The sequence below is a fragment of the Dermacentor andersoni genome, chromosome 3, assembly GCF_023375885.2.
Source record: "Dermacentor andersoni chromosome 3, qqDerAnde1_hic_scaffold, whole genome shotgun sequence".
Taxonomy (NCBI): Eukaryota; Metazoa; Arthropoda; class Arachnida; order Ixodida; family Ixodidae; genus Dermacentor; species Dermacentor andersoni.
This window is the reverse complement of record NC_092816.1, coordinates 231,821,356-231,843,201: the sequence shown is the minus strand read 5'-3', so window position 1 is coordinate 231,843,201 and position 21,846 is coordinate 231,821,356. Positions and strand designations below refer to the sequence as shown.

The following is a 21,846-nucleotide window of genomic DNA, read 5'->3' as shown; positions in this document are numbered from 1 at the left end:
CTGATGCTGCTTCGAATAATTCTTGCAGTCACGTGTCGCGATGAGCGACGCCACAGCGATGCCATGTATGCAGCCGCACTTGTGCAATATGCATCGGCTCTCCTGCTGGGAGCGCGGCGATACCCGCGAGGAGACGGGTGTTTGGTTTGAAATTTGAGCTCTTTCGGCGGCACATAGTGATGTAACACTCAACAGACACGATTGTTAGCACTCATTGCACGCACGGCGCTTGTCAGCTAAAAATGGCCAGACCTGGTGAGGGGCCCTTTAAAGATGTCCATGCTCCAAAATCTGATGTTTCGCATTTGCCACTTTCACCGCTGTTGCCGATATATCTCTTTTTCTTGAGATATCAGAGTTTGAATTATTGAGGGTTGATCGTATAGTTGAAAAGTTTTAAATCTTACCTTGAGATTTTCAAAGCTTACTTTCAAATCTTTTTAGAACAGTATTCAGAATAATTTTCAGAATAAGCCGGTTCATTCACGGATCATTTCACCCCAAACGTCCCAAACATTGTGCTCGAACTTCTCCAATACTATTCTAAAAAAATTGTTGATTATCATTTTAGCGCACTATTTGTTCTCGTAAAGTATTTTTGGAAGAAAAAATTTTTTCTGTCTCTTACAGTGATTTGAATGTTGTCCTAGTGGGCAAAACCTAGGTTGCCAAAAAATGCTCTCAAATATACAATACTACACGTAAAGCCTTAAATATCTGCTATTAGCTAGAAAGGGAATGGCGCTTTTTTATTCTCTCCTATTAATGGCCACTATTGTGTCTCACGAAGTACTTTATGGTGAAGCAACACGGCAACTCTGTGCCCGTTTTGATTATTCTTTTTTTAATTCTACAAAGTTTACAGACACAATACAACTATATTACATGGCTGGTAGTTGGCAGTAAGCGTGTCAAAAAAGTAATGAAGTCGATGACCAAGTAGTTTCGAAGTGGAAGGGGAGCAAACATTGGAAAATATGTGAAATGCCCCATGTTCAGTCACATGAATGAATGAATGGAGATTCACATGGAGATTGGTGATGTGGTTCAAGTAAAAATGCATGCTTGCAGTCATTTGGAAGAGTAAACAAGGGAGATTCATCTGTGAAAGTTTGATAGGAGTGATTTTTCTTTTAAGCAAGAAAAATAATTATGTTGAGTGTTTGCCGCGTCCCTGGGCGCCAGCCCGTATATCTTCACTGCTTCACTGTGCCACCACACTTACTTGGGGCAATGGAAATGTGCGGCGACTACAAGGAGGGGGCACACCCCCAAAAGGCAGGTCCCTCTTCGGAAGGTCGACATCTCCATTCGCTTGGCCATTGGGCAGGTCATTTCCCGGGGTGGAGGTAAACCGCATACTCAGTATGCTAATCGAGGCAAACGGTAGTAACGGTCAAACGATCACTCGTATTGCCACCAAAATGGACAACATGGTCAGGCTCATCACTAGGGTCTCCAACAATGGCGGAGGGCTGGGGGAGGACAACTTCCTTAGGGTAACCATGCCTTCCTAATAATGCGTGGTGGCCACATACATCACGTACGTGGCCACCACGCATCGCTGGCATGGATACAACAGGGCAAAGCTCGAAGCATTGATGCGCAAGAGCATCACAAAGGTGCTCGGCATCCCCATGGGCACCGGCATGGACAAGCTCATGCAGCTGGGGGTCCACAACACCCTCGACGAGGTTGTCGAGGCACAGCAGATGACCCAGGTTGTCAGGTTGTCAGGAGGTGGATTCTGGAGGTGTTGGACTGCAACTGCACTGCCATCAGGCAAGTCATTCCCAGGGTGGAGGTCAACAGCATACTCAGTATGCTGAAGGCGGTGCACGCTCGATGCGGCGACGCGGGAGGCCATCACGTTCTCGCCGTTCCCCCGTAACATGCACCCACAACAGAATGTAGGCAGCCACCCGCTTCTCGGATCCGTCACCAGCAATCGACGATCAGTCCAACCTCGCTGCTCAGCTACGGCCATCCAGGGGGCCTGCAGCGCAGCGGTCAGGCACGGTCTGCCTGTCCCGGCGTGGGAGCAGCCCGCGGCGGCTCCTCTCTCGTAAGAGAGTTTCAGAGTCACTCCTCAGGACCTTAATAAAGTTCACTGCCTGCTTGCTGCCTTTTCTAGCTAAGAGCCTATATTTAAGGCGTTCCGTGTATTATTGTATATTCGAGAGTATTTTTGGCAACCTAGGTTTCACCTACTACGGCAACATTCAAATCACTGTATGAGAATGAAAATACCGTTCTTATAAAAATACTTTGCAAGGGCAAATAGTGCGCTAAAATGTTCGTCCACAATTTTTTTAGAACAGAGTCAGAGAGGGTCAAGCACAATGTTTGGAACGTTTGGCGTGGAATGACCCTCATGAAAGCTAACCAGTAATATTTTTCCTAATGTTTCTCAGGGGCATGGTGAAAAAGCAGCATCAAAGACGCAACTAAAGGAGAGAGAGTAAGAGGTCCTGTGTTTGTGTTACACCTTTTCCACTGCACCAACTGGCCCAGTACAAACAGAATCAATTTGCCACATGAGATCACTGGCACCATGCACGACTAGCTCAAGTATAACGTGAGTTGAATCATACCAACTGGCAGACGGGCCATCCACCGAGGCGTAGCTGCGTGAGTTCCACCAGAGCAGCCAGGGGGGCACGGAACAGCTCCGACTGGAGGGAGCAGCCGCGCATGCGCTCAACCACACCTCGCACCAGGGGCACAAACACCTGCGATGGTATTTCAAGGAGGGAAGGGGGGGTGGGGGGGCAGCATATAGCACAAATAGACTTCTATTACTCCTGTTAATTTAATTTTTCAGTTCATTCGACCCCGACTGAAAGTCCCAACTGGTGTCTATCCGTGCCTATGGGCATAAACTTTAGTTACTTCGCTAAAAAAAATTTGCTTTCACCAGAAAATTTTAACTTGACCAGTCAACATGCACGTGCCTCATCCTTACGATGACGCCAATAGCGACCCGTTTAGTGGCAGCGTCTATGTTGGCGACAGTGAATGCGTTGAACACGTCTCACCTCCTGTTCCAAACGGCTTTTTTTAGCCTGCCCAAGGAAGACGTCTGATTAGGGTATTTACACAATTAAAATGTGATGTTTTTTTTTTTTTTTTGAGAGAGAGACAACTGGTACAAAAATTGCCTGCACTGTGATACGAAGCCAATACCACCTTCAAGGCATTTTATGCTTTTCCGCATAACATGGTGTATTGCGGCAATGCTAACTTTGGAAAAGCGGCAGCCATTGTGCACCCTTGCCTATTTTTGCTGCTAAAACATTGAGTGTGCATTGAATTTCTATTTTGTTTTGCAGCTGTAACATCATTTCTATGCAAGTTTCGTGCTTTGGACACACAGAAAGTGAGAGCGCATTTGTTTTGAGGGGCATGTTTGGGCTAATACCACTAAGTGAGTCAGTGTTTTTTGATCTTGTTTACTTCGACCCATAAGATCTTTCAATCAATTTCGGCAGTACCACCAGGGCCGAATTAACAGATGTCAACTTTATTACTTATATATATATATATATATATATGAGACCTGTAGCTATTGCTTCACGTACTATGCTTGCTGCTGAGCGGAACTATAGTCAGACTGACAAGGAAGGTCTTGCTTTGGTATTTGGTGTCCGCAAATTTCATCAGTACCTGTGAAGAAGGCTGTTCACCGCTGTAACAGACCACCAGCCATTGCTAGCACTTTTTGGTTCAAGTCGAAGCATACCAAGCAAGGCATCACCGAAAGTTTTCAGGTGGGCACTCACACTATCAAGCTATCAATTCAAGCTCGTCTACAAGCCAGGCAGAATGCTAGGCCATGCTGATAGACTCAGCCGGCTACCTCTTCCCACAACTGAGGTTCATGACTCTACTCCTGCCAATGTCTTCATGTTAGAACAAGCATACCCTGATGTCCTGTCACCTGCAGTCGTAAGACGCGCTACGGCAAGGGATCCCATGCAGTCACAAGTGGCTGAGGCTGTCCTGACTGGAAGTCCTTTTCCGAAAAGTGGAGACTGGGGCCCTTATACTACGAGGACCAATGAACTTAGTCTGCATGAAGGATGCCTCTTGTGGGGAGCCCGTGTCATCATTCCCAAGTCCCTGCAATCCCAAGTACTTAAGCTTTTGCATGCTGGCCATCCCGGAATTGAGGAATCAAAGATGATTGCTCAGTCCCATGTGGGGTGGCCTGGAATCGACAATGACATGACGAACCAGGTGCAGAACTGTCTTGTTTGCCAAGCACACCAGAAGTCTGGCCGGAGGATACCAGTTATGCCAAGGCCATTTCCTGACAAGCCATGGTCAAGGATCCATGTTTATTTTGGAGGTCCATTCAGGGGACACTACTTCCTCGTGATGGTGGATGCTTTTTCCAAGTGGGTAGAAGTTCACTCTGTTCCATCACTATCTGCAGAGGCCACAATCTCTGTGTTCAGGACTGTCTTTTCTCAACATGGTCTGCCAGACATCATTGTTTCCAACAATGGGCCAACATTCACCAGCAGTCAGTACGCTGACTTCCTGAACAGGAATGGCATCCGTTGCATGCTGGTGCCTCCGTGTCACCCTGCTTCCAATGGGGCTGCAGAGCGGGTAGTACAGACTATCAAAGATAAACTGAAGAAAAGTACACCGGGTGAATTCTGGGCACAAGTGGCTAGGGTGCTCTTCCCCTACCACTCAACGCCTCATGAAGTAACAGGCCGTGCACCGTGCGAGCTGCTCATGGGAAGAAGAATCAAGACACCTTTGGATGTCGTGCGCCCAAGCCTTCGATCGTCTGTTCAACTGAAGTAGATAAAGCAAAAACTGCATGCGGACAAGGGTTGCCGCAGTGCGCCAATAATGGACCTGGGTGCCCCAGTGTTTACCAGGAACTTCCGATCAGGTCTACCATGGGTACCTGCTTCTGTCCTACGAGCGGCGCCTCATCTCAGGTTGTATTACAAGATGGAACTGTGTGGCACAGACATGGGGACCACATTCGCCCTTCCCTTGTACAGCCACCATCATCTGCAAACACTGTGCCTCTAGATCAACCAGCTGAGCAACAAGCAACAGAGCTTGAGGAGCCTGCAGGAGCTGCTGCTGAGCCAGAACAGCCACAAAGTCAGCCACACAACAGAACTGGGCTGCCAGCAGCAGTCATCTTATCGGGAGAAAGCCCTGTCGCACTGCGAAAAAGTGCCCGGACGAGACACCCTGTGAACCGCTATTCTCCATGGCAAGAACTAAAGGGGGAGGAGTGTGACAATTGTTAGTGTTATGCTGCTAGCACCACCTACTGCTGCGAGCAGAAGAGGGAGTGACGAGAGCAGGGCTGGGGAGTTTGGAAGAGGCAATAAACAATTGTTTTGTGTTTGCTGTGAGCTCGGGTCTCAGCTCCACTTCTGGCTACATGTGACAAGAAGCTGTCATGGGGACACACACAAAAGAAGCTTCAAATGGTTCGATGCCGTTTGTAGTGCACCACCTCCTAAGGCAGAATGATGCATTAGAACACTAGACGGTAACGCTAGAAGTAACGGAATCCAAAGGTGACTATAGCCAGTTCGCTGAGCAAGGTAAAAGTTCTCAAGCACCTGCATTGCAATCCGTCAAGTCCCCACAAAGATGGCGGTGAGCGCTTGTTGCCCCTTTTTGTCATCTGCTAGCCTGAGAAGTTCCAGAAAGCAGCCAGACCAAGATCGTCATGGCTGGTTCTCGCAGTAAGCAGCTAGCTAGCACAGCCCAGCCTGAGTAAAATGAACGCCCGGCAGAAGTGCATCGCCCAGTGGGCGAAGCAGCCCGCGGGTAGCCAGCAGTGGAAAGTCGAAGAGGTCCAGTGTTGCAGGTACTGCAGCTCAAAGGTGCACAAGATGCGACTGACTGACTCGGCAGTATTCGTCAGGGCCCCAATGTGACGTTTAGGGACCTAATGGGTTTGCCTGGGCCATCAAGGCACTACTCTATGTAGACATTTAAAACTGTGCCTCTTTTTCAGGATGTGCACAGCAGTGGAAGGCAGTGCTGGGCAGTTTCTCATTACCTCAAAGGGGAGGACATACATCAATATAGCATTAATACATTTCATATAATACATCAATGCGCACTCACGAAATTATATATGCAATAGTACAGTCTGAACAGATTTCCAAGTAAAAAAGAAGCACAATAAGTAAATCATTACATATTATTAAAATGAAACCATGTTATAATGTAACAACATCAATTATATGAATAACTCAGGGCAACTGATGGTAGCAACATGGTGCAGAAGGTCGTTGCAGCCTATGAGTGCATAGGAAAAAAAAAATTAAGAGGCCTTTATGCCACTTAAGCTTCACGTGCCCCTTTGTCATCAACAAAGTTATCCGACTGCTATTAAAGCCTGCTTGCCAGAATACATGGTTTACTGGGCTCGGCTCCACGACAACAATGGATCATGTTAACTGGCCTTCACTCTTCGTTATGCAGGTAACTGACTGTTACTGCCTTTCAGGTCACTGCGTTACTGACATGCAGGTCACATGCAAGTCACTGCTTTCACTGACTGCAGCTTCTTAAGGCTGCTTCACATGGCCTGATTTCCAGTCAGCGAAACTGCGAATTCCATCGCTCAGCTACCGCCGCAACGCCATGGGCTCTCTGCAACTGGATTCTAACAAATTGGTCGCACTGTCGCTGAGTCGCAGGGATCAGCGCGATGTGGGAGGGGCAATGTGCGACGAAACAAAGCGCCGTCAAAATAGGCGCTTTCCTGTTTTACCGCGCCTTGGTAGCTCTGTGGAGCAATGTCGCGCGCCAGCTTTAGCCATGTTTTAGTAGGGCGTACCCACCAGCGTTTGCGGCTTAGGAGCTTCATAAACATTTTTCTTTTCTTCCGCTTGCACAATTTGTTTAAAAGGAGAAGCTGCACGCTATCCAGGTCAGGAGAAGGACGCCGCTTCAACATAAGGCACGTACCCACCCTATCGCCACTGTCGTCAACCTCTTCATCGCTACAAATTGCGCCAGCTGCTTATTCAGCTGGCGCAGTTTGTAGTTGATTCAACTGCCCACTCAATAGTAACTTGTTCTGCAAAAGCAAATACTCATCCAGGAAAAAAGTCTTGGCTACCATAGTAACAACGAAACTAGTGTGTACTAAACGGAACCACCCCACCGATGCCGCACAAGCCGCACGCTCATACTTGCGGTGTTGTGCAGCATCTCACTCACAGCATCTGCAAGCTGTCGTAGTCTCCACGCTTTTAAACATAAAAAAATGGTGTGCTTATTCTATTATCTAAGATTAATAGGAAAATTCGAATATTTTGCTAGTTTCCATGTTTTTACTTAATGATTCAGGCATGGATACTTAGTGGGCAGCGGGCCAACTTTGCGCATCGCTGCGATGGAAATCGCGCTGCCACAAACGCATGTGAAAGCTGTCAGCAAAAATCGCTTGGTAACGTGCGTGGCAGAACGATCTTTTTCGCCCCAATCGCGTCATGTGAAACAGCCTTTAGACACCCGACGGTGATGGATCAGAGTAAACACCCAGACTTGGTCACCTGGCTGGTATTCAGGGCTCAGCAAGGATACTTTGAAATTGTGTCATGATACGATATAATATACTTGGGCAACGAGTATTTAAGATACAGATACAACATACTATTTTGATTATTGTATCCCATACAATCCATTCCATTTGTATCTTAAGATAGTTCGGTACATTAGCAAATTTCTTGCTATATATCTATAGAACGAAATATATGCAAAAATATGTTTGCTTGGAAATTAACTCCGACCAATGTTTTATTTGCATGAAATGTCTGTTAGTATTACAATTTTTTGTCTTTCTTGCTTAAAGTATATTTTCATTCCAAAACAATTTCTTGAGGTTGCTTTAGCTGCTTAACATGAAAGCTCTTCATAAGCCGCACAGTCATTGGTTTTGCTTGTTGCTTTTCGAATTAATGAGAGTTGCTGCTCTGCTTGCCGATTAGCTAGCAGGTCTCCATCTAATTACAAGAATGCCAATAAGAAGGCTCCGCACGATGATGTAAATACCTCTGTGGAGTTTTAGGTTGCCCGTACATGCAATACCATTTACATGTAGACCTCATTGCTTGCCCTCACAGCAGGGCTCTGGCGGAAAGATAAAATAATGTCGTTGTCTTTAGTATTATTCAGGTGGCCTAGTGGCAGCAGTATCAGCTTGAGAAGCGAAGTTCAGCCAACGCTTAGTTTCGCACGGAGATGTTGCGATAGCCAGTATCTTGCATCTTAACATACACGATACATTCTTTCATGTATTGGAAATACAAGTACCGATACATGTCTTGCTGGACGTATCGTGATACAAATACTCAGAGTACGTAAGATCGTCTCTAAGATACAAGCATTTTTGATACTGCCCAGCATTGCTGGTATTCGACTTATCAATGCCGAAGGTTGTAACACCATGCATCTGCACCCTGCTGTTTCCTGATGTGTAAGCGTGCGAGTTGACGAGCTTCCTCTGCATTTTGAGTAAGTTGCTAAACCTCAGAAGCAAGTGAAGTGACGATGTCGTGCGGAAGCATTGCATCTAGCATGGTCTGGATCTCACGCCTGTAAGCAAGACGAAACAGCATGAATCGTGTGGTTTCCTGAATGGTTGTGTCGTATGCGAGGGTAACGTAAGGCAGGACCTCATTTCATGCTTTACGCTGAATGTCTAAATAAAAAAAAGAGCAGGTCAGCAATCGATTTGCTTAACCGTTGTCTTTCTGTTGGTCTGTGGATGATAGGCAGTCGCCTTGCAATGCTGCATACAGCTGAGCTTGAAGATGTTCTCTATCAGTTAGGCTGTAAAGGCAGTTAGGCTGTAAAGGCAGTTCCTCTGTCAGTGGTGACGTATGATGGGGCACCATGTCTGAGGGCTATGTGATGTATAAAGAAACTGGGCAACTCCATAGGCCATGGCACATTGTACAGCTTTCATCTAGGCATAGCATGTTAGATAGTCTGTGGCAACTATAGTTTAATTGTTTCCGCTGGCTGACAAAGGAAGGGGTCCCAAGAGATCCATGCTGATTTGATAAAACGGTATGCTAGGTGGTGCAATGCGTTGGAATAAACCGCCGCGCTTTACAGACGGCGAGTTGCTGCACTGACACTCACGGCAGCTTTGCATGTTACACTTGACCATGGTATCAAGTCTGGGCCAGTAGTATGTCTGGCATACCCTGGGAAGAGTATGTGAAAAACCCAAGTGTCCAGATGCAAGGTCACCATGGCAGGCAAGGAGGATGTCATCACGGAGCTCAGCAGGTACAACCAGCAGATACTCTTTGTCACTGGCACTTGGGTTTTTCTTGTATGGACACTTTTCAAAGGCAGAAGGTGAAGAAACAGTGAGACAGGTGTCGAGGTATTCTAACATTCCGGCCTTCTAGTTGATCGATTAGAGGGCATATTTCGATGTCCTTGTGCTGCCCTGAGATCAGGTCAAATGCTGTGAGGACTCCAAGAAATCCACTGTCTTTCTCTATGTCATTAATGCAAGGTTCGACGGGAGCGTACGGCAATGTGTCCACTTCTCCCGTGTTTGCGACCCAATTTGTAGACAATGGTAGCGTCGAACTCCTGCAGTCTCCATCGTACCAGTCGCCCAACAGGTCTCGTAATTTGACCAACAAGCATAAGGAATGGTGGGTCACCACCATGAATGAATGGACGTGTGTTGTTTAGTGGTGCAAGGGCCATGTATGGCCAAAGAGCGCCATGACTGATAATGTTGTGTTAAGCGCTGATTTGTGAGTTGCGATGGTGGGACGTAACATGGCTGTAAAGTGGCCTAAAATCAATCAGTGTCATGGAAGCGTAAAATAATATATAGTATAAAATTAGGATAGTGATGCATGTAGTGGTCAGTGGATATAGTACGCGTGATAAGTGATCATGGAGCTAAAATGCAAGAATATGTAAATAGCCCCTATGCCTCCGGGGGGCCTTTGAGCCCAAAGGCTGGGAGGCAGGTGCTTTCTGTTATTGCAGCTACCGCAGCAGAAACCTCCGTTAAGAGGGTGTTCTACGGATTTCCTGGGGCTATGATACGAAAACTATGTACATCTTTTAAAAATTGAAACAGGGATTGACGTTTAAAGAGAGGTTCTATACCTACAATCATTTGAGGATGGAGTGAAATTAGCTTCCGATGTGGTAATGGAAAATGCTTTTTCCTATTAGCATCTAATTGAGTGCATTGCAGCAGGATGTGAAGCACGGTAAGTGGCTCACCACATTTATCACACGTGGGTGGATCGCCACCGGACAAGAGGTATGCGTGTGTGCTGTATGTGTGTCCTATCCTAAGTCTGCAAAGTGTTATTTCTGTATGGCGGTTCTTTGATACCAGCGGCCAGTTGCCAAGATACGGCTTGATAACATGAAGTTTATTTTCTGTCTCTTTATCCCACAAGCGCTGCCAGAAAGCTCTTAGCTTTTTTCTTATTGAGCGCTTGAGGTCCATTACAGGGACAGTCGTGGAAGTGTTGGAAGCGTTCGCGTGGACGGATCGGGCTAGCTGGTTAGCCAACACGTTTCCCTCCATCTCTTGGTGCCCCGGCACCTAGCATACGACGATATGCTGCTTGGACGCATAGGTGGTTAGTAATGCTGAGTAAAGAGATAGAATTACAGGGTTTTGATATTTCTTGACAGTTTTCAAAGCATTTACGACGCTCACAGAGTCTGTGTATATAACTGCCTTTGGTATATTAAATTCTTTAATGTGTTTAACGGCAGCCAATATCGCGTAGGCCTCTGGTGTGAAAATACTTGTGTTGGGATGCAGAAGACCGGCATCCGAAAAGGATGGACCGACCGCTGCGTAAGATATGCCAGAATAACACTTCGATGCGTCTGTAAAGAATTCAGGAGAGGAGTATTTGTGCTGCCTCGAGGAAGTACATTCGTATATGCGTGACCGGCGCGTACTTTGTAACAGCTACGAAAAATTTATCACACTCTATTGGTTGCCACTGCCATGGCGGGGGCCATATAGCAGGGGACATAAGGTGGCATTCAAGCAGTGGAACCCTTGTTTCTTCAGCTATGTCTAACATGCAGAGAGAAAGGCTTTGCCACTGTGGGCCGGTTGCGAAAACGTTGACAACTGGACAAATCATTTATGGTGTAATACGCGGGGTGCTGACTGTTTCCATTCACTCTAAGAAAATACATGAAAGAAGAATATGTTCTCTGCAGTTGAAGTGACCATTCACTGATTCAACATACAGGCTTTCCACTGGGCTTGTTCTAAAGGCACCTGTGGACAGGCGAATTCCTAAGTGGTGGACAGGGTCTAGCATCTTTTAGAGCATTTGGAGTAGCCGACTGGTAAACTATGGCTCCATGGTCTAGTCGTGTGCGTATGAGGCTTTTATACAAGTTCATGAGACATTTTCTATCACTGCCATAGGTTGTACGTGAGAGCACCTTTAAGATATTCATTGTTTTCATGCACTTGTTTTTAAGATATTTTATGTGCTGTAAAAAGGTTAGTTTCGCGTCTAAAATTATGCCTAAGAATTTATGCTCCCTGTTTACGGGCAGACGCCCACCATGCAACACTATTTCAGGATCAGGGTACAGGCCTCTTTTTCTAGAGAAAATGACCCAGTTGCTTTTTTGTAGGTTCGGTCTGAACCCGTTCTCATCAGCCCATTTGGAGACCTTGTTAAGACCAAGCTGGACCTGTCGCTCACAGATTGCAAGAGAACTTGATTGAAATCCTATCTGCACATCGTCAACGTACGTTGAATGAAAGATATTATGTGGTATGCTACATATGTGGTATGCTACAACACGCTACATTAACTTTGAATGACTTTGAGATGGAAGCATGGTTCAATATGGTCTGTCACCAGGACACACCAGGGTATGCATATCTGTGTGATTCTGTTCCCGATTTAACGCCAAAGAGTAATTATTAATTTATTTTTTTGCAACAGCAATAACAACCGTGCATGTGCTTGTATAAGAGTACTCATCAAGTATTTCTGGAAATAAAAATGTTGTATTATGAGAAAGTGTTGCGCCCTTGAGTGGAATGCTACAAGTGTCGTCTGCTACGATGCCTGCTCGCTGCAAACGCGAGACTTTTCTCAGAGACGACAGGCACTTGCGAACTCTCTCGTTCTTTTGAAAGGCTGCGTCGGCTGTCACGATTGCTCAACGTCTTCAAGTACTTTTAAAAACATCTGCGGCAGTGCTAGCTAGGACGCTAGTGGCCTCCGAGTATTTCGTCATCATATTTTACATTGACGTACCGCTTTCAAAGCGTTACGGCGTGGCTTTGCACTTACCCATTTTGCGACACTAGACTACAGCCATGAAGCAGCAAACCTTTCCTACCACAAGTAAGTTTGTGTTCTCAAAGTCCTAAAGCATTTCAATGAGCACATCAATGAGCAATGCATAATAAATCTCTCAATAAAATTTGATTGTGAAGCCACTAGAAGCACAACTGTCTTGTGTCAGTAGTGCCTCCTTTTTCCTATTCTGAAGTTTCATAAAGCACGTAACACTACAGTGTCAACCTAACACACTTAACAAACCAAGGTCCAAACGCTCAAAACATGTTCTTTCAACGTTTACGATGCCGTCGCTTTCTCGTCAGGGCTTCGACGCCACACCGCGACACATAGTCCCAGTCGCTGGCCCAGCGCGCTATCGCCACTTCGAGCAACATAACAAAGGCAGAGAGCTTTGCGTTGCACTGTCCCACTGCAGGTTATAGCAATTGCGCTTGGAGCGAAACCAAAACTGACAAAAAATACTTGTAGACTAGTTCGCCAGTCAATAGAATGCCAATCCGAAGCCTATACTTCCCATCATTCCCATGATGGTTGAACGATCGCAGTGCTAGATTTCCCTCTAGGTATACTACTATGAAACTCTATGGTCTGCGTCAACCATCACCGCCTTAACCAACTAACACGCAATGATGTCTATACTCTGTCGCGCATTGACAATGCCTTGGACAGTCTACAGGGAGCACAATTCTTTTCCTCACTGGATCTGCGCTCCGGGTACTGACAAGTGCTAATGGCAGAGGCCGATCGCCAAAAGATAGCCTTTGTAACACCTGATGGGCTATGAATTTACCCTCATGCCATTCGGCCTCTCCAACACGCCTGCCACTTTCAAACGAATGATGGTCACCATTCTTTAAGGGCTGAAGTGGAAAACGTGCCTCTGTTATATAGATGAACTTGTGTGTTTTTACACTGACTGCGCATCGCACCTCAGCCGCCTCGTGCAAGTCCTTGCGTGCCTCTCGACTGTAGGACTGAAACTAAATTTGCAAGAAATGCCACTTCAGCGCTCGTACGTGTACTATTCTCGGCCATGTGGTTTCAAAAGATGGTATCCTCCCAGACCCTACGAAACTTAGGGCCGTATCCGAGTTCCTCAAACCAACTACCATGAAAGCGTTCGCAGCTTCATAGGCCTATGCTCATATTTCTGACGCTTCGTCCACCAACTTTGCATCTATCATCACTCTCTTGACACAGCTTCTCACCGGCAGTTCTGACCTGTCGGCCTTGTCCCCGGCATGCGATGACGCATTCCAAGAACTGCGACACGTTCTCACCTTGCCTCCAATACTGCGACACTTCAACGCCTTTGCTCCAACTGAGATCCAGACGGACGCTAGTGGCATCGGGCTTGGCACTGTTTTAGCAGAATGCAAGGATGGCTTCAAAGAGTACGTCGCCGCGCATGCCAGCCGTGCCCTTACCGAAGTCGAGGTGAACTACTCGGTTACTGCGAAGGAATGTCTGGGCATTATTTGGGGTATCGGAAAATTGCGTCCTTATGTGTATGAGCGTTCATTTGACATCGTGACCGACCATCATGCCGTATGCTGGTTATCTTCACTGAAAGATCCAGCTGGTTGGCTTGCTCATTGGGCACTGCGCCTACAAGAATACAACATCCGCGTTATCGTTCAGGCTGAAAGCATGCAGACGCAGAAGATCTATCCCAGTCAACCCGGTCTTCTGGTCCTGTCCACTCGTCTATTTCCATCTGCGGTGCCTTCGCCCTCAACACTTCCGACATGCCATCAGAGCAGCACAAAGACCCATGGATCTCATCACTTCTGCACTTCCTGTCTAGACAGTCACCAGCACCAATCTCTTGGATGCTCTGTCGCCAAGCCGCGCACTTCAAAATTCGGGATAACCTGCTGTACCGCCGCAACCACAATTCCAGAGGCTGCAAGTGGTTGCTTGTTATTCCCCGACACCTCCGCTCCGACATCTGCGCTACTTTCCATGACGACCCACAATGCGACCACGCTGGTGTTTTAAAGACATACTCACGCCTCCAGCTTCGGTACTACTGGCACGGTATGTGCCATTTCGTTTGCCAGTATGACCGGTCATGCACCAAGTGCCAACGATACAGTATGCCACCTCAACATGCTGCCGGCTCCTTGCAACCTTCACCATGCCGCATGTGAACATTTGACCGCGTCGGCATTGACCTATATGGTCCACTTCCCAACACTCTAAGCGGCAATCGCTGGGTTATTGTTGCTATCGACCACCTCATGCAGTATGCTGAAACTTCAGCCCTATCATCTGCCACAACAAAAGACGTAGCCAGTTTTATCCTTCGAAACCTGATTTTATGCCATGGAGCACATCAAGAATTATTGAGCGACCGCAGTCACATTTTCCTCTCCGACACCAAAGGCAGGGAAGCAGAACAAAAGCGACAGCAGCAGCAGGCGATATCGCCGAACACCAAAGCGAATGAATTGGAGCGCAGACGGCAGCAGCGACTGGCTTTCACCAAGCACACTTTAGAATTTCCAAAGTATCTTCGGTAATTTTTGTATCAACCGACGTGGGTCGAAAATTGATTCACAACAACCGTTCTCTAGCATGTTGCAAAAAAGTTTCGTTGTTGCTTGACTCTGTGCCGCCCACACTTTCGTGTTTTAGTACTTTCCCGATTGCATAGTGCTGCGCTGGTTTTTCTGGTTCGCGAAAACAGCAAGTAGCAGAGAATTCAATTTCCATTTGATGTTGCGGTATGCCCAAATGGTCTACACTAGTTGACCAAAAAACAGTTGCAGCGGCGAATCCACCGCTCTGTCTTGGCTCGGTGCCACCATCTGTTGGGCGCCGTTTTACTCACCGATGGCAGCAAAGGGCGGTGATGGCGTACGCAACGTCACCACTCCCCCGGTTGTGTGGCGGGAGAAATGAATTCCGAAAAAGGTATTCGGACACTTCACATACAATTTTCTCATAAACTTGTTTCTTGACACGGAACAAGCGTTGCGAGGTTTCTTGGAAGGTATTTAAACAGTCCACGCCGACATAGATTTGCCTTTAGTGTCCCTTTAACAAGCTATTAAATAGAAATATCTGCCAGACTGATGAGCTTGAGCTAATTCAAAATACCAGGACCCTAGGAGGAGCAGAACTAGCAAATAAATTTAATGTTTACTTCACTAGTTTGGAAAAAAGCGATCACAATGTCACCGCAACTGCATTTCTGGGTCCGCACAATGTACATATGTTTCCTTTGTGCCAACAACTTTAGATGAAGCTGTTAAATACGGGACCTTTTCCTGAGCCTCCTTCGAGTTCACCAGACCACATCGAATCGCGCCACAGCTAATTAGGGAGCGCAGAAGCACTTCTACCCCGTTCCCGAGGCGCGGCACGTGCAAACGAGTTGGCGTCCCCCACCTCGTGCACCGCAGGTGGAGCTCTTCACTGCTTGACTCTTCCCGAAAGTGTAGCGGGAGCCTGGCACGGTTCCAGGTAACGCAGGGCCCAAGCAAAGCTGCTTTGTAGCACTGAAATGTCGCCCTCTTCCGCCTATTGTGACGGCGCTTGCAAGTCAGCAAGGCAATACCGCAGAGAGAAGTAAGCACTCGGACAATTGGGGCCCAAGGAGAGACCCTCGGCGCCGGGTGTGACACAATCGCACGGGCGCCAACAATCAGCCGAAAATGACGACACCTGAGCGGGCTCGCCGATTGGCCGAACGTGACATGACTTCGAGACACCGAAGAGCTTAAAAGCCCGAAACCGGGAGCAGCAAGAGAGCATTCCTTCATTCATCCCTTTCGAGCTTCTTGCCATGGGCCGCAGCGTCCGAGTTGCTGCCGGCCCGTAATGACTCTATCACTGTTAATTTCTCGGTCCTCTCACTGTAAATAAACCTCCAGTTTTCATCTTAAAGTCCTCCTCAACCTCTGCCAACTCCCGCACCCAACGGCAAGGTCCAAAAAATCTGGGGGACAGCAATTGGGATTGTCCTCCAGATCCAACAAAGCCTTTTCTTCTTTTATGTCCTTGAAAAATAGCAAAGCACATGGCATAAACATGTTCAAGATAAGACCAATAAAGTTTGTGCTTGACATTTTGTCACCTGCACTTACCCACGTTTTTTTTTTACCTTTCAGTAACTACTGGAATCTTTCCTCAAGAAATGCAAGTTGCGAAAGCTAGTGTGATATTCAAAGCTGCTGACAAAAATGGGTTCTACAATTATCAGCCAGTGTCCGTCCTACCCGTTACATCTAAAGGTATGGAAAAAATTCTTTGCAAAAGAATAATATCTTTCTGTGATAAACACTCAATCATAATTATGCAACAGTTCGACTTCCGTGAAGGAATGTCAACGAAACTGGTTTTACTAACACAAAAGGAGCTAATTTTAAACAGCTTAGAAAACAAGGAATTTCTTTTTACATGTTTTAATCACTTAATCACCGAAATTTATTTACAAAACTAGAGTATTACAGATTTCACAGTACGTCTCTTCAGTTATTGATTTCATATCTAAAAAACAGAAAACAGTGTGTTGCCATCATGTCAGAATAATCTGATGTGAGAGAAATAACTCTGGGAGTACTGCAAGGTAGCATACTAGGGCCGAAACTTTTCAATATCTATATCAATAATATAATAAACATTTCTAAAGATGGCCACTTTATAGTTCATGCAGACGACACAAGCATTTTTTTTAGATCGCGCAATATAAGCAGCCTCTCAGTCATCTCCAATACCACAGCGAAGCGCTCAGCTGAATGAAGCCCAGTTAACTTGCTAAGATTGAATATTACAAAAACTAAAGCAATTCATTTCCCCCTGCCACAATGACATATCAATGAAGAGCAGATTACAGCTTTGATCTGATAGTATAGAACCCGCATCAAATGTCCAAACCTTGGGAGTTGTTCTTAGTGATCATCTGACCTGGAATGATCCTGTAGACCTTATCGCTACACGTTTAGCTAAAGCTTGCAGAGTGTTCTGTTGACTGCAATACATTTCACCACGTAATGTTAAAGAAATGATTTACAATACCCTATTTGCCCCTCACTTAACTTGTTGCCACTTAGTATGGAGTAATACTACAAAAGCCAATCTACAGAAGTTGACTGCGCTCCAGAAGGGAGCAGTTCGCCATATAGCAAATGCCCAGTATGATGCCTATACTCGAGCGCTGCTCCTGCAACATTTTTATAATCTTAACCTTGCTCTAACATGGCAAAAATACTTCAGATGCAACAATCGCACATTTCTCTAGTTGTGTAACCTTACTGCTCCCATAGTTGCCTCCTATTTAAAAGCACTTCTTGTTAGGCTGGTTGGTAGCTGTTCATAATAAAATATGAAGACGCCAAATAAACAGACACACACAAGAGAAGAGAATGGGACAGGGCACCTTTACTCGCAACTGTTCTATTTACAGACTGTTTTACTTCTTGCCCGAAGTAAAGATACTAGAGCAAGGGAACTGGTTTAAGCCCATCACATAGGCAAGAAAGGCAGCTTGTGCGTTAGCGATACTTCGATATCATTATATAAGGCCGAGATGAGGTTTCTTGAGCGTGGTGCGTCATGAATGTTTGATTAGATGTGTGAATAAATGTTTGCCCTGTGCACATGTGTTGACTGACAGTATATATGTGCCTGCGTTCTGTAAATAAAACAGTTGCGAGTGGCACCCTGTCCCGTTCTCTTCTCTTGTGTGTCTGTTTATTTGGTGTCTTCATATTTTATAATGTACCTCCTAGGTATTTATTATGACCATAAATAATGCTACAGTCGAATTGGTAAACATAAGTACCTGGGTCTTCACGTTTATTCAGACCTAACATGGAACTGTCATATTAACCTTATTCTTGCATCCGCTAATCAGTCATTAGGTCTCCTAAAACATAACTTGTAAACTGCTTTTTCTCTCCTCCAATTACAGGCCGTGTTCTGTACACTAATTAGACCTAAAATTGAATATGCTTTGGCTATTTGGGACCCTCATCAAGCAGAATTATTAATAACATTAAATCATTGCAAAACGGCGCAATTCATTTTATTTGCTCTGATTACTCACGTCACACCAGCCTCACAACATTAAAGAAACACAGAGGCCTGCAAGAACTAGGTCACCACTTAAAAGCTACACGTCTACCACTTTTTCATAAGCTGTATCATCACACACTTCATAATGACTTTTTCCAGTTTGCCTTCTTTCACCTTTGACCAACGCGACCATCCGTTTAAAGTTCAGCGCTTGTCATGTCGTAGATTTAACTACGCACATTCTTTCATACCACGCACCATAACTGACTGGAATGCTCTGCCTCCAAGTGTTGCTACTGCCACTTATCCCAATAAGTTTTGCAATCTGTTGTCTGCCTTAACTACTGCTTAACATGATGCATATATTATATCATGTTTGAACTGTTTCATTTCATTTTATGCTGTTGTTTGGAAGACGTATAATTGATATAATTTTTTACTACTGCCCTGTTCATGTTATTGCTTCTTTTGTTTTTCTTTGTGCTTGTTGGAATTGACAGTATTTGGTACTTATATTCTAATGTCACATGACGTGTGCTTAACTTCTTTTTCCAATGAATTTGTGGTGTAATCTATTTTTGTCAATTGCCTGTACCCCTCCCCCCATGTGATACCGTCCGCCGTGAGGGCCTTTAGGAGTATCTTGTAAAAATAAATAAATAAATAAACAAATAACATTAGAGAAAAAGCAAAATGGCTGTCGCCTTTTTCACATAGCAATTATGGGTTCAGTAGATCATCATATTGTGTACCAAGCTTTCTCAATAAAATTGAAAAACATGGCATTGACATAAAAAAAATCTCCAAGGAGTGTGATAAAACAGCATACAGTAAAAGGCAGTTACTTTGAATTCCGCGGGGATGCTATGAAAATTCGAATTATACAAAATTCAACCTAATGAAAGTTGGAGAAAGAAATCGCTCGGTTAAGGCGCATATATGGTCCGACATAGCGTGAGCGCACACGCTACATCGGGTTGGCGTAAACAATAACGTCTACAGTCCGAAGCACTGCCACAGCCAACGTAATGGGACGCGGCCAACGCGGTCCGATGTGCCCGACATCGAGATGGCTCTTGCTCCATCCGCGCGTTCGTCGCGCCGACTGCACCAACCCACAATGCTTGGTGCGGAGAAAAAGAATGTCCCAGTTTCATCTGAAAGGCGAAGCATCGATTGCGATAGCAGATTAGCAGATAGCGATATGAAGTAAGGTCAGCAGTTTTATCAGCCATATAAGCTTGTAAATATTTGCTTACTAAATTAACATGCACGGTGTCACGCACGAACAGATAAACATGAACACATCTCGCTCGATGACCATGGAAACTCGCTCAAAAGCGCTGCAGTGAGGAATCGCAGCAGCAGCGGTGAGTCAATTGACCTTCGTACATCTTCAACGCAAACGAAACGTCAAAAGCGCAGCACATACAAAGCTACTGGCATTACTCGCACTCTGCAAACATCGCAGATCGCTTTGAAGATAAGGCCCACATGGGTGCACACTTTGGCCACGTTGCAGATCATTTTCAAGATGCAGTGCCAGCACGGCAGCACCATAAGCAGCAGCTGCCGGAGAAGATCCCTCCCTCACCTCACCTCACCCTCGTGCTTTGTGCGCAACAGGAGAGGGCGCACTTCCGCTCCACCTTCCTCACTCGCGCAGCTCAAGTGGCGTAGCATGACTGCTCGCAAGTGATGCGCGCTGAGAACGTTGGCATACAAACGTGCCTTTGCACCACCGACGCTCACCGCAGGAACAAGAGCTGCACTCTAAAATGTATGTGCAAAACGTACAACAACCTGCTGCGACGTTTGTCTCTGTTGTAGTCAGTGATGCTTTCCATTGAGTAATAGCCACGAATCTCAAAGGCTATGCTTTTTGGCACTGCGAGCGCCAATAAACGTCACGCCCGCCATGCTCCTGACATTACCTGGTGCTGCTTCTCATCAGAGCACCTTGTAGAGAAAGAGCAAGGCCTCGAAAATGTAACATGAGATAAGAAAAAATAAATGCAGCGCTGCATCCGTGTTTTTATCTTGAAGAGTGAGAGAAGCGACCTGCAACAGGGGCGTTGGCCATGCCTGGCGAGGGGCAAACAGGCCTCTCTCCAGTACGAAATAAACAAAGGGTCGCAGATGGAAAGAGCAAAGCTGCACGAACCATGCAGCGTCGCCGGTGTCGCCAATGTGCTCTCGCGCACTAGCGCTCTCCACATCCATGATGGTGTGGAATTCGAATTATCGTTGGCAGTGCAGATTTTGGTATGAATAAGCAGGATGCGTTACATATTGCTTTCAATACATTGTTGGACAGACCTCGGCAGCTGCTTCGGATTATCCAAAACTTCGAATCAACAAATTGTGAATTAACGAGCTTTTACTGTATTACTGAACACCTGCCGTTGGAAAAGTAACATGTGTTTATTTGTATAAAAGGTAGTATTACTGACTGCCTGTAGTTTGCTTTGTTTTGAATCTGAGTTTTACATTCATGGGGTACAGTGGAATCTCGATGATACGATCATGGCTAATACGAATTTTTCTGTGGTCCCTGCTGAGCCCCATTACTTTGCAACGTGCTAGAGAACGGTTGTTACGAATAAATTTTCGAGCAGCGTCGGTTGATACAAAAATTACCGAAGACACTTTGGAAATTCTAAAGTGTGCTTGGCGAAAGCCAGACGCTGCTGCCTTCTGTGCTCCGCTTCCCTGGCTTTGCTGTTCGGCGAAATAGCCAGTCGCTGTTGCCGTCTGCGCTCCAATTCATTCACTTTGGTGTTCGGCGATCTAATCAGTCGCTGTTGGCGTTTCCATTCCACCTCCCTTGCTTTCTCATCTGGTGTTCAGTTGTCGCATGCGCATTCGCTCCTTGTTTTTCTGGCGTTTGGTGTTGGGGGAATCTGGCGTCCGCTGCAGCTTCCCCAAACCGCTTGGCGCGGAATAACTGGGCCGCTTCAGAGCCATGCGTCTCGTTCACTCGACTGCAACGAGACGTCTGGCGAAAGAGCGGTGATGCAGCTGCCACCGCTGACGCGCGCGCGCTCGTTCTACCGCTACTGTGTAACGACATGGTTGCTATGCTCCCACTGGCGTGCCTGTTGCTAGGGGGGGGGGGGGGAGGAGGTTGCGCCGCTGCGCAAAGGAGAGGCCACAGTTCGCACAATTCCAGCGCACGGACAGATGCGGCCGTGAGCATGAAAGGCTTTCGCCTTAATAAACGCCGCCCCATCGACGGCCGCGAAGGAGAACAGCGTGCAGTTACACGATTTCTACCTTCCTCTTTTGGTGCGGAGGCGCAGACGTGAGCGCGGAGGCCGCAACTGGGCGCGTGGAGTTTGAAGGTGTGGCGCTTTTGTTGCTTTTGTGCTTTTCCTGCTTTTCCACGAGCCAATGGACGGAGTAGCTGCTGTGCTTTGGGCCGGTTTTTTTGTGTTGGATGTGGGCGACGGCAAAGGACCACCACCGG

The 21,846-nt window shown here is 46.3% G+C and overlaps 1 protein-coding gene across 4 annotated transcripts in view; it reads right to left on the bottom strand.

Annotated features, from left to right (window-relative positions):
• Ube4B (Ubiquitination factor E4B) overlaps positions 1-21,846 on the bottom strand; it is a 438,127-nt gene that overhangs the window by 246,469 nt on the left and 169,812 nt on the right. For all 4 annotated transcript variants that reach the window (XM_055072695.2, XM_055072686.2, XM_055072679.2 and 1 more), the window contains one exon: positions 2,595-2,732. In XM_055072695.2, coding sequence (XP_054928670.2) covers positions 2,595-2,732 — 138 coding nt within the window. The remainder of the gene's footprint in view (positions 1-2,594; positions 2,733-21,846) is intronic.